Below are 12460 nucleotides of genomic sequence, written 5' to 3'. Positions count from 1 at the left end.
AACATTCAAAATCCTATAACAGCTAACACTCTCAGACTTTGGAAGGAGATGATGAAATTATGTAAAGGAGACATCTTATCTATAACATCTGATACTCCTTTGATTGCCTTATATACCGTTATTGAGAATATAAACCTAGATGACTGGGTTGCTGCGGGTATAACAAATATAGAGGACTTGCTGGAGGACTCTGGGATTAGACCTTTTGAATACTTAACATCAGTATATGACATACCACTATCAGATAAACCCTTATATGCTAAAATAAGTAAATTCCTAACTAACCATCAATATAATCCAATCACTTTAACTCCGCAAATCAACAAACTAATCCAACCAGAAGGTTCCCACTTAAAAGGTACATCAATTTTTTATAGAGCATTGTTGACCATGAAAGAACTAGCCCCTAAATGGCAATTGAATAAGTGGCAGGATTACCTTAACTCTGAAATAGACATGGAAGACTGGGAACTGACTGTTAGATCCGTGAGGAAATCATCTCATTGTGTAAACCATCATGAAGGTCTACTCAAAAACATTTGGCAGTGGTATATGACACCCGAAAAAATTTCTAAATTCGATATGAAGTCATCACCCCTGTGTTGGAGAGGGTGTAGCCAGACGGGTACCATTGGTCATATTCTTTGGGATTGCCCTAAACTTAAAGAGCTTAGAGATGATATTGAGGCCTTCCTCAAACAGCTCCCTATGTCACTTCAATCCATCCCATCCAGTATGGCACTATTACATTTGGGAACCAGGGATTTGCCACCTCAGGAGAGACTGATTTTCAATCATATTTTTATAGTAACCAGGAATCAATTAGCTGCAAATTGGAAATCCTCAATTATTCCAACAATTGGAGAAATTCTTAGAATAGTGGAGTCAAATCTTTTAGCAGAGAAATCCTGGTCAATCAGATGCGGCAGTTTGAAGTCTTTCCTGGGGAGGGCTAGTCTTTGGCCTACTGTGTATAAAAAATCGAAACTCATGGAGTTTTGAGATGATCAAACTCTCTCACAAAGATAAAAATAGGATTATTTGACCTCTCCAAGATCAGTCCTGGACATTCTGAACAACATGTGTAAGTTTATATCTCAGTGCTCTGGAAGATTTTATGGGACAACAGTGTAAAATAGATTAGATTAGTTAGTTGGGTATATTAGCAATTTAGTTTAATGTTTAATAATACACACATCCTATTATTATGGATATTGGAGTTTATATGCATATAATCTACAGTCTGGTCATTTCCCTATGGGACCAGACTGTAAATTATATCTTTATAAACAGCGCGTTCTGGCGTCAGAACGCGCCGTTTATAACTCAATGAGTCAGCAGTGGTCACTGACGCACGCTACCTGGAGCTTTTCTTCCTGTCTGTCCGCCTCACTTATCACTTCCTCCATCACGTGGTGTGCTCGCTCGTGCCTTCTGTTACAGTCTTGCTGACTTTTTTTCCACTCTCCCACCCTCTGCCATTTCCTCCCTCCGCATTTCTCTCCCTGTTCTCTTCCCCCGTCCACCTCTAATCTCGCTCAGTCTGCGTCTCTCTCCCTCTAAAGCCCCCCTCCAAGCCCCTCCCACACCCTGTCACTCTTTAGTCGATCGTTACTTCTGCGTATACCACCCTCCAGCTAACAAACTTCAGACTTGCTCGTCTACGTCTATCTCCCTCTTCTGCTCCTTCTCCAGTCACAGTCCTTCTGCCTCTCTCACATCCTGACACTATTCGCTCTTGTTAGTTCTGCCGCTCCCACCCCTTCCCACTATCAAACTTCCCCCTCCTTCCCTTGCATTCAGCCATCTCTGATGCAGTGGAAGACGTCACACAGAGCGGGCTACTTTAAAAGAACCTGAAGAAAGCAAGAATAAATACAGCTACCTAGCCTCTTAAAAGCGCTGCAGGGAAAGATAAAAATAAACAAAGAGAGACACCAGCAAAATAGACTAGTTGGCATTATGGCATTATGTAAAAAGCAAACACAGAAATCTTCAGGAAGTAAAAGCTGAACTCAGAAAACTTTAGATTATAATGGATAATGTACCCCCTACTTAAAATTTATAAAGATATTAATAGTCACCTCGGAGTTGTGTGACCTGTATAAAAGCACTCGGCCTTCGGCCTCGTGCTTTTATATGGTCACATAACTCCTCGGTAACATAATATCTTTATAAATTACAGTAGGGAGTACATTATCCACTATATATTGGAACTAATTAATGTGGTAACAATAGAAAAGTGATTGTACAACAAAACACCTTGCCACTCCTGGAATAATTTATAATTTATAATGTTTATTTTGGATAAATAGATTACAAAATAAGGAAAAAACAGTTTCAAGATCAAAACTAGAGTTCCTTTGTTTTATAAAAGAGTTTACTAAATCTTAAACTTCTTAATTTTACTTATACTTCATAGTCACTATTAAAGTGGAATACTCTGACTTTTAAGAGTAAATTTAAAGAAAATTAAAAAAAAACAACAGCTGATTATTCCTAAATTGAAATTTGATGGGAATAGAAGTTTTGAAATGTTTTATTTTGATTCCTGTAAGAGGTAAATTTATGCAATTTTGTATCGTTTATCCTCTTTTTTTATTTTGTCATATCATTATTATTATAAATTTCCCATACTTATTTGCCATTTAATGCCTGCTTAGATATATGTTTAAAAAGAAAAAACTCCAATAAAAATTATTGAAAACGTAAAAAATGAAGGTATTATTAGTCAAATATGTAAAAGATACATATGTAATTAAGCTTGGGTTAAAACTTTGGAGAGGTAGGGGGAGCTAAAGTATAATTTTTATGGAAGGTATATATTTAGGCATCTAAAAAATGAAACTTTTTTTCTGTACAGAAATAAGGAAAAGTAGAAGAGAGTTTTTACAAAACTTGCTTCAGAAAGTGAAAAAAAAAAATCATTCATGATTTTTTCTGTCTATAGGCATAAATGTCTCTAAGGAAAAACATAAGATGAACCATAGGCTTTAGATACTTTTCATAAATTATTTCCCATTTTTTTAGACATAGTTTGTGTGATCGCTGAAAGAAGCCTGTCTCTTTCCTATAATAAATATACTTTAATGGGAATTCTATACAAGGTGGTGATCGAAACTTTTTTTTTATTTAAATAAAATATTTAGCTTTATTTTTCAAGTTGTGTGATACCTTTTTCACCATTTCCTCAATACACACTGTTTATTTGTATAGAATAAATGTATAATCCCTTGCTTTTTGGCAACTCATAATCTACAGTTAAGTCTATACTTCATTATATACTTTATATTCATTCATAAATGCCTGTACTACTTCATTATGCTGTGTCCAGTTGGCAGAACTAAACAGCAGGTGGTAGTGTTATTTCAAATTAATTATAATAGAATGTGTAAAAACTGCTAATATCTTGAAAACTAGGGAAAAAATGAATTGCAAAAGTGCTTAGAAAAAGGAGCACTCTGGGCATTCAATTTTACATTCATTTTTTTGAGAGTTTAAATTTTCTTTAAGCATTACCCAAAATGTACTGCTCTTAATTTAACCTGCTAGATAAAATGAACAGAGTATGATATATGATACCATTTTACATTACAGGGTAATGGTCATGTAATAAACATGCTCCAAAACTATAGTACATGATTTTTTACAAATAGGTATTGTACTTTTCTTATAGCTTTAAATATAATAATGGTTCGTGGAGTTTGCTTTTTCAACCTAATAATTTCTGTTGGAAACTTGTCAGCCACACACAACATCAGTGTGTAGGTTACAGCTTGAAAAGAAATGTTGAGGTTGATGAGCTCATACATAAACAATTGAAACGCGTGTAATTAAAAAAATAAAAGAATGAAATAAAAATAAATAGAATAATTGTAAAAACGGATTTATTATATATATACAAATATGTAACAGATTTTTTAGCATAATAAGCACAACTTCCTTTCAACTCTGTCTCAGTGGATGCTATTGGTGCACAGTGGGATGGAAGGTTGTTCGTTTTGCTTTCTCTTCCAGTTCCCTCCAACCTGTGAGATGACATCTTATCTTAAACTTGGCCTCACAAGATACAATGTTTGGTACAATAATCTGTCTGTGTGCATTAAGCAAATTATCTGGACATATATTATTGTATTATGGATACTGGTCATTTCTGTGACTTGACATCTTTGAAATTTGTGTTTGCATCTCTTTTCTTGCAGGTCAATGGCCAATCATGTGATACCAGTAGTATGATCTTTCCTACTGCTGACTTTGCATGCATGGCCTGTCTGTAAACAAATGGGGCATTTACTAAGTGCAGGGCAGGGTGCAAAGTGCACAAAGTAGTGCAATCTGTCATGTTATTCTTACTTTGTGCCCTGCTTTAAAATGCATGTCTTTATTCTTCCTTATAAAGTACTAGGATAAAAAGAGAGGCCAAATCTCACCATCTTTATTTTCGCTACACAGCTGGATGCAGCTAATGTAAAAACAGTTAATAAGTCCTCTAATAGAAAACCAGCAGCCACCCCCAATCTGCCCCATCTTATATTTCATCTTAGCTGATCTGCTCCACAAGCAACCCTCCTTCATTCTAAGCATTGTCACCAAATCCCTAAAGCATTTCATACAGTACCACACTGATTAATCATTTCATACAGTACCACACAGAAAGTTAATGGTTAAAAAAGGAATATTGTCCTGAAATGTAGCATTGGTAATTGGATAGAGACTGGGTAAAAGATAGATTACAAAGAGCGGTTGTAAATGGAGCATTTACTAATTAGACAGTGTTGTTAGTGGAGTACCACAGATCTCTGTACTTGCTTTTCAACTTGTTTATTAATGAACAGGAGGTGGGCATTGAAAGTACTTTTTCTATTTATGCTGATGATACAAAATTGTGCAGAACTATTAAGTTCCTGTCAGGTATTGCTGGGATTCAAGCCAGGGACCTTTGGGTTTCTGGCTCGATGCCTTAACCATTTGGCCAGGTGAACAGCCTTAAGGGTTGCTCGCTATATGTTACCTGGCCTCTGCAGCCCCAGCCCAGCTGCAGCCTGTTTGTCCTTTGCAGCCCCAGCCCAGCTGCTGCCTGATTAGTTGCAATCAGCCAATCAGGGCTGACTCTGCCCTATTTAAGGTCAGCCCTCAAAAAAACACCTTGCCAGAGCATTGTTTCCCAGACTAGCAGTGTGGCTTTGTCCCTAGCTAAGGGTTTCAGTTGTAGCCTCCTTGCCTTGCCTTGTCTTGTCTGAACTCTTACCTATCTTGTCCTGCCTGGCTCTAAACCTTGTCTTGTTCTGCTTTACGTTCCCTTTCTAGTTCTGCTCTGGTCCAGCTTTAAACCTTGATCTGTCCTTGCTTTAACCTTGTCTTGACTTTGCCCTGCCAAGCTTTCCTTGCTATTCAGTATCTTGCTCTGTCCCTCACTCCAAACCTGTTCTTGCCTGAATTCTACCTTGTACCTTTCCCTGACTTCACCTTGTACTGACCTTACCTTGTCTGTTCCTGATTCTTGCTTCCTGACCCTGCCTTGTACCCCCTCATCTCGCTCTGCTCTTGCTATCCTATTCTCCAGTCCTTTCCTGCTATCCTGCTCTCCAGTCCTCTCCTGCTATATGCACTAGTCTCCTTCTGCACTCTATCCCCAGTTTGATCTGATCTACGCCCGCACTGTCCTGTCCCATCCAGTCTGTTCCTGTTCTACAATTAATCAAGATATTGGAGTTGGAAAAGCTTCCATTGCAGAATAACAACATGGTTCCATTTTAGAAGCCAAATAGTTTTACTACGTCAACGCCTGGTTGGTTAGAATGAGTTATTAGCTAAGGCAAACTGTGACCCTTATACTTCATAACACCTCTACACCTGGAGATTTGTCATCCCATAACATCACTTCTTCTAGAAAAGTTATACCTATTTTTAGCTTGGTTTTGTGGCAGGGGCAGTGCTGGCATGAGGTGCAGAACACAGCACTGGTGGTGCAAAGAAGCTCATTATTACTGCCTGCAAAAGTAAGGGGATTGAGAGGAAAGGTAGAGCTGTATTCATGGGAAAGACAAAGGTTATAATGCTCCATTTTGGAGTGCAAATACCTGCAGCTATTCTGTAAAGTACAGGACAGGGCACAAATGTAGAAGAATCGTGGTGGTTGGCTACCATTTTGTGCATGTTGCACCCTGCCCTGCACATATATGATTATGCATCAGCAGTGACCCTTATCCAAGTGTTGGAAGGTGAACAACTCCTTTAAGTCTACTAGAATATCATGTAAACATCAAATAAACCTAATAGGCTGGTTGTGCTTCTAACAAGGTTTAATTATATCTTAGTTTTTATCATGTACAATGTACTGTTTTATTATCACAGAGAAAAAAATAATCATTTTTAAATATTTGGATTATTTGGATAAAATGGAGTCTATGATGGTGATGGAAGGGCACCTTTTCAATCAACAGCTCTTCTTGTAATCACATTCATCATTACATTATTTATCCTGCATATTAATGGCTTTTAGGTACATGGTAGATAATGACAGTGAATATATTAGCACAATGTGGGACACTTATAACAAATGTTTTTAGCACTACTGTATGAAGAGACTTGGCTGCAATAAGCATGAAGCATAAAGGGTTCTGCAACATTTGCTTCATAGAAAGAAAGCAGGATTTATTTTTTAGGAATCCACAAGCAAGTTATATTCCAAGGCTGATGCATTATGTCAGTTGCATGTGTAAATTCAACACGCTAAGGGAAGCCTTGAAGTACCACCTGCTCAAGACAAATGTTACTTTCAAGGTGCACTTGCTCCCACACAGCCTGTACTTTGCACCTGATGTGCAACTGTGAACAGTTTATTAGAGAAGTCTGTAAAGGTACATTTATGGGAGTTTACTGAATATATCCATTCTGCTCGCATTTTATTGCATTTGCATACATTAGGGGGCCCATTTACTTAGCTCGAGTGAAGGCATAGAAGAAAAAATACTTTGAATTTCGAATGGTCGAATATGGCTACTTCGACCATCGAATAGGCTACTTCGACCTTCGACTACGACTTCGAATCGAACGACTATTCGACCATTGGATAGTCTAAGTACTGTCTCTTTAAAAAATACTTCGACCCCCTAGTTCGCCACCTAAAACCTACCGAGGCCAATGTTAGCCTATGGGGAAGGTCCCCATAGGCTTCCTAACAATTTTCTGATCGAAGGAAAATCCTTCAATCGATGGATTAAAATCCTTTGAATCAGTCGATTCAAAGGATTTAATCGTTCGAACGAACGATTATTCCTTCGATCGTTCGATTGTAGGAATACCGATAAATCCTTCAACTTCGATATTCGAAGTCAAAGGATTTACATTCGGCAGTCGAATATCGAGGGTTAATTAACCTCGATATTCGACCCTATGTAAATCTGCCCCTAGGTGTCTTGTATCCTGCAAGTCAGCGTAAAAAGAATAAGCACTTGCTTGAACCCCCTAACTTTACAAACTAAACCAGAATAAAGCCAATGGTAGGTTTATGTTTGAAATCCATAATAATCTGTGTACAATGTCTTTCAGTCTTGACCAGTAGTATACTGCCAAAAGGTGGGACAAAGCTATTTAAATTTAAGTACTGGGATTTTGCATTTCATGTTGGCTTCATTAGGGAAATTTGATATACTTCACAACACTTTACAGGGGAGTTAATATTATTTACATCATTCCTGTCAGGACAGACACACCAACAGTAACTTAGTTGCTTTATAGAACTCAGTATAAACACTTCAGCATAACATGTCTGCAACAGGAAGTTTTATAGAGAGAACAAATACAGGTTGAGGAAGAAGAAAACCATTCAGGGTTACAGGTCAAACATGACATCACTTTGCTAGGCAACAATAGACTCTCTCTGCATTAAATAACATGCACTGGATCTCTCAAGGTCTCGAGGTCTGTTGAATTATTTAAAGATGTTAATTGCCTTCCTAATATTCGAGTTGTGAGTCCATTCAAATTTATTAGCATTAAAAATAAATCACATAATTTCACATAAATTCGACCTTTGATAAATCTGCTGCTTACAATGCAATTGATGTCATATACTGTACATCAAATCATAGCAGGTATCAAGGATAACTAAACCCCCTTTCTAATAAAAACCGCTACCCTCCATAGTCCCCCCCTCTCTGCTCCCCTCCCACACAGGAGTTAACACAAGTAAATACCCCAAAACTGGTAATTACCCCTTGTTGCAGAGTCAGCGCAGCGGCGCTCATGGGGGCCATCTTGCGGTGCTTCGGTAACTTCAGTAAGGAAGTTCCGTATTGGCGCATAAGCAGTCGGACCATTTTCCTGGTTTGCTACAACTGCGCATGTGCCGAAAGTGACAAAAATTACCAAAGCCCCGGAAGAAGACCTGAAGATTACTGAAGCTTACCGTGAGCTCCACTGCGCTGAAACTGCAACAAGGGGTGTTAAAGGGATACTGTCATGGGAAAAAACATTTTTTTCAAAATGAATCAGTTAATAGTGCTGCTCCAGCAGAATTCTGCACTGAAATCCATTTCTCAAAAGAGCAAACAGATTTTTTTATATTTAATTTTGAAATCTGACATGGGGCTAGACATATTGTCAATTTCCCAGCTGCCCCAAGTCATGTGACTTGTGCTCTGATAAAATTAAATCACTCTTTACTGCTGTACTACAAGTTAGAGTGATATCACCCCTCCCTTTTTCCTCCCAGCAGCCAAACAAGAGAACAATGTGAAGGTAACCAGATAACAGCTCCCTAACACAAGATAACAGCTGCCTGGTAGATCTCAGAACGACACTCAATAGTAAAAACCCATGTCCCAATGAGACACATTCAGTTACATTGAGAAGGAAAAACAGCAGCCTGCCAGAAAGCATTTCTCTCCTAAAGTGCAGGCACAAGTCACATGACTGGGGCAGCTGGGAAATTGACAAAATGTCTAGCCCCATGTCAGATTTCAAAATTGAATATTAAAAAAATCTGTTTGCTCTTTTGAGAAATTGTTATTTGTCAACTTCTCTAGAAAACTAGGGAGTGGTGTGGGACAGTTTTATGGTTAAGTTTACAACCCCTCCCCTGCAGGGAGGGCCGAGGAGGTATAGAGGGCCCCATGCAGCCTTAATTAATAAGCAATTTCAATATATATTGGTAAAAAAGGACAACTTCTGCATATGATGGGGGTCCTTAAATACATTTATTATGGGTAGTGACTAAGCCCCTGTATGGGTGCGAAACGCGTAGGGTAGTTGGAGATGCAGATTTATATACTTTAAACTTTGTATAAATAAAATATTCTTTTACTTCAATCTCTCTGGTCCTGTGGAACCGTTGAGTGCTGGTCGGCCCTATTTTCTTCTTTACATTTATTATGGGACCCAGTAACATCTAGTTACACCACTGAGTCCCACTAAACATATTGCAAGTATCTAAGCACCAGCATCAGTCAAATCCAACTGTAACATGTTTTTTTTCCATTGAATGATTGAACCAAGTTTGAATTTGACTGTATTGTTCTTATAATTTCACTCTTTATTCACATTGACAAAGTTCGATAGGAATTTTAATTTACTGCCTCTCAGATATCTTGTATTATCATTAATGCATCTCTTTACAAACCAATTACAGTTTTTCATTTTGTGCACTATATACATGGAATGATGAGCTTTATTATAAGACTATTCATACGTATATTCCAAAAATCATTACCTCTTGCAACAATTTACTGAGATGTATAATAATGAAGTAATGAACTGCAAATAGCTCTTAGCTGAAATGAGGTTTGCAGGCTGCATTATGCCTCTCCCTGTAGCATCTGTTTGGATTTGTATAGGAAATCTCTATAGGGAACCTGATTAAATATTCTGCAAGACAGAGAAACTGTGTGTGATGGACTGAGCATTGTACCTGATGGTTGGAAAATCTCCAATTTCTTTTGCCCATAATTTACGGTCGTGTTAGCACATGTCAAACATTTGTGGTTTTGAACTGATGCATATAAAAAAAACAATAGATTTACACATTCCTCATTATAATTACTATCAGCTTGGCATTGAAGGCCCATTCTGGGCAGTGCTGCAAGAGTGAGTATCACTGGAGGTGATTGTGAATATCCTCATATTTTATGACAAGGGGTAAATTATTTACTATAATACACAAGTTTCAGTGAGTCATGAGTTAGATTACAAGATATCCATTGCTCTTGTGTATTATAACATTGTAACCGAACAAAAGAATACTTAAACATGCCTCCTGGGTTCTTGCATTCATGGTGTCAGACACTTTCCAAGTTACTAACAAAGGCATACTGGGAATTGAAGTCTGAGCAGCAGCTACTACATATACATAGGTTTATGGGTATGAGTGCATTTAAAATGTTATAAAGGCATATGAAGAGGACTTTGACCATGTAGTCATAGTTATAGATCTGAATCTGGGTAGATCATTATCTAGATTTAACTCCCCTTACTCCCATTATCTCACTGATAGATTGTAGTGTGATTGACTGAAAATTGGCATGAGCTTGAATTATTGAATGAACCTTGCAGTTAAGCTGGAGTTTTATCAATTGTAAAAAAAAAAAAAGACAATTCCATTGAATTTAACTATGAATCTCAGCGGCTTTGAGGAAGACTTTACAAACTGCCTAAATAGTCAAGCATGAAGAAGAAAGTCCCCTTTTCACTTAGTGTGACTTTTAAGTTATAGTTTTAGATTAGACATTGCTAATATTTTAACTGCATATTAAATGGTCTTTATACTAATCACATATTGGTCAATTAGGATAATGCACTGCAAGGCTAGTAATACCTTGCTATCAAAGAAAAAGCATTAACTATTCATAGAAAAGGAAATTGGCTGCGGTCAGGCCTTCTTCATTTTCCATCGTCAAAACACTGTTAGTCTACTGCTAATATATTAAAAATAAGTCCACAAAGCAGCTCAGCCTGTGAGTAACTCAACACATCTTTTTAACATTTCAGAGCTGTTTTCAACTTTTTGTTGTCAAATTACCAAAATAAATCAAAATAAATTTGAGATTCTTATCAATATATATCAATATATATGTGACAAATGACCTTGCCCCAGGATACAACTTGGGTTCTCACTCTGTACAGGATTTTGAATCTGGAGGTCAGTAACTATTGCTACTAGCAATTCAAAAGTTGATTATTCTACCAAAGATTAATCACACGCTATTGTTGAAAGTAGTCAGGAAAACATAGAAAAATTCTTAGGTACTTTTAGAACTCACCAGTTTAGAAGAGAGATCCAGGTGCACCGTCCTGGACCCTCAGCTTTGGGGAGCGGACCACCGTATAAAGAAAAAGGGCAGGCACTAGCAGAGACCAGTCTTCCAGGCAGGCTTGTCAAAACATATAGTAGTTTATTATAGAAATCAAGGATACAACCTCACCGGTTTTTGTGTTTCATATCTCTCAGATACTTAATCATAGGCAGCCTACGATTAAGTATCTGAGAGATATGAAACTCATAAGGCAGTGAGGTTGTATCCTTGATTTCTACAATGAACTACTATATGTTTTGACCAGCCTGCCTGGAAGACTGCTTTCTGCTAGTGCCTGCCCTTATTCTACCAAAGAAACAAGAAGCATGCAACACGGTCACCACTAGGAATCACAGAGCCCCATACTACTGGGTTAGAAAGGCCCTCTTCCTCAGAGATCCCAAATGCTCCACCCTGCACCTTTAATAATCTGCAAATTGCACTTTTATAACTATTGGGGCCATTGAGACCCTTTGTACCCCCTGACAGCCTGCAACCCATGATATATATCCTCACCTGTACTGATTTCTGCTGATACTGGTACTGAGTAACAGCTCTTTGGGAGGATGCAACCTCAGATTTTTCAAAGTGTTTCTTCATGCTTGCCAATCCACCGGGCACCAGGCAGGCTTCCGAATCTTCTGACACCTTGCAGAATGAAATCAATATTGTTATTCATGCTGTAATATTTATTAATTTCCTCATAGTCTCTTTTTTAAAGAGGCAGAACTGGTGCATGTACAAGGTGTAGTACTTAATAATCCCTGTTTTATATATTTTAGTTGCATTACTTGTGGTGCCTTAAAGATGGCCATACCAAGAATACTTTCTACTGATAATTTTGTAAACCATGAACTGTTTTCCGTTAATAACCAGCCTAAAAACATTATGGGGCTTATTTAAGTCTAATTTTATCTCAGCATTAACTGCTACAAACTCCGATCAAATCCGTTTGGGTTTCTTACGCTTATTTATTATTAAATTTTCTCTAAAATTTGCTTTGCAGGAAGTAAACAGATTTTTCTGGTTTTTTCATTCGGAAACTACGATTCTTTTGGATTTTTCACCCAAAAACGCAGATTTCTTATGCCCAAAAACTCAGAGTATTGCACAAAATCCAGTAGGGATGCACCAAATCCAGGATTTGGTTCGGGATTTGTCCAGGATTT

The 12460-nt window shown here is 37.7% G+C and overlaps 1 protein-coding gene across 3 annotated transcripts in view; it reads right to left on the bottom strand.

The window, feature by feature from the left end:
- xirp2.S (xin actin binding repeat containing 2 S homeolog) overlaps positions 1 to 12460 on the bottom strand; it is a 95296-nt gene that overhangs the window by 25246 nt on the left and 57590 nt on the right. For all 3 annotated transcript variants that reach the window (XM_041578035.1, XM_041578036.1, XM_018238841.2), the window contains exon 3: positions 11808 to 11939. In XM_041578035.1, the coding sequence (XP_041433969.1) occupies positions 11808 to 11939 (132 nt within the window). The remainder of the gene's footprint in view (positions 1 to 11807; positions 11940 to 12460) is intronic.

Source organism: Xenopus laevis, chromosome 9_10S, assembly GCF_017654675.1.
Source record: "Xenopus laevis strain J_2021 chromosome 9_10S, Xenopus_laevis_v10.1, whole genome shotgun sequence".
Lineage (NCBI taxonomy): Eukaryota > Metazoa > Chordata > Amphibia > Anura > Pipidae > Xenopus > Xenopus laevis.
This window is presented reverse-complemented; position numbering and strand designations above follow the sequence as displayed.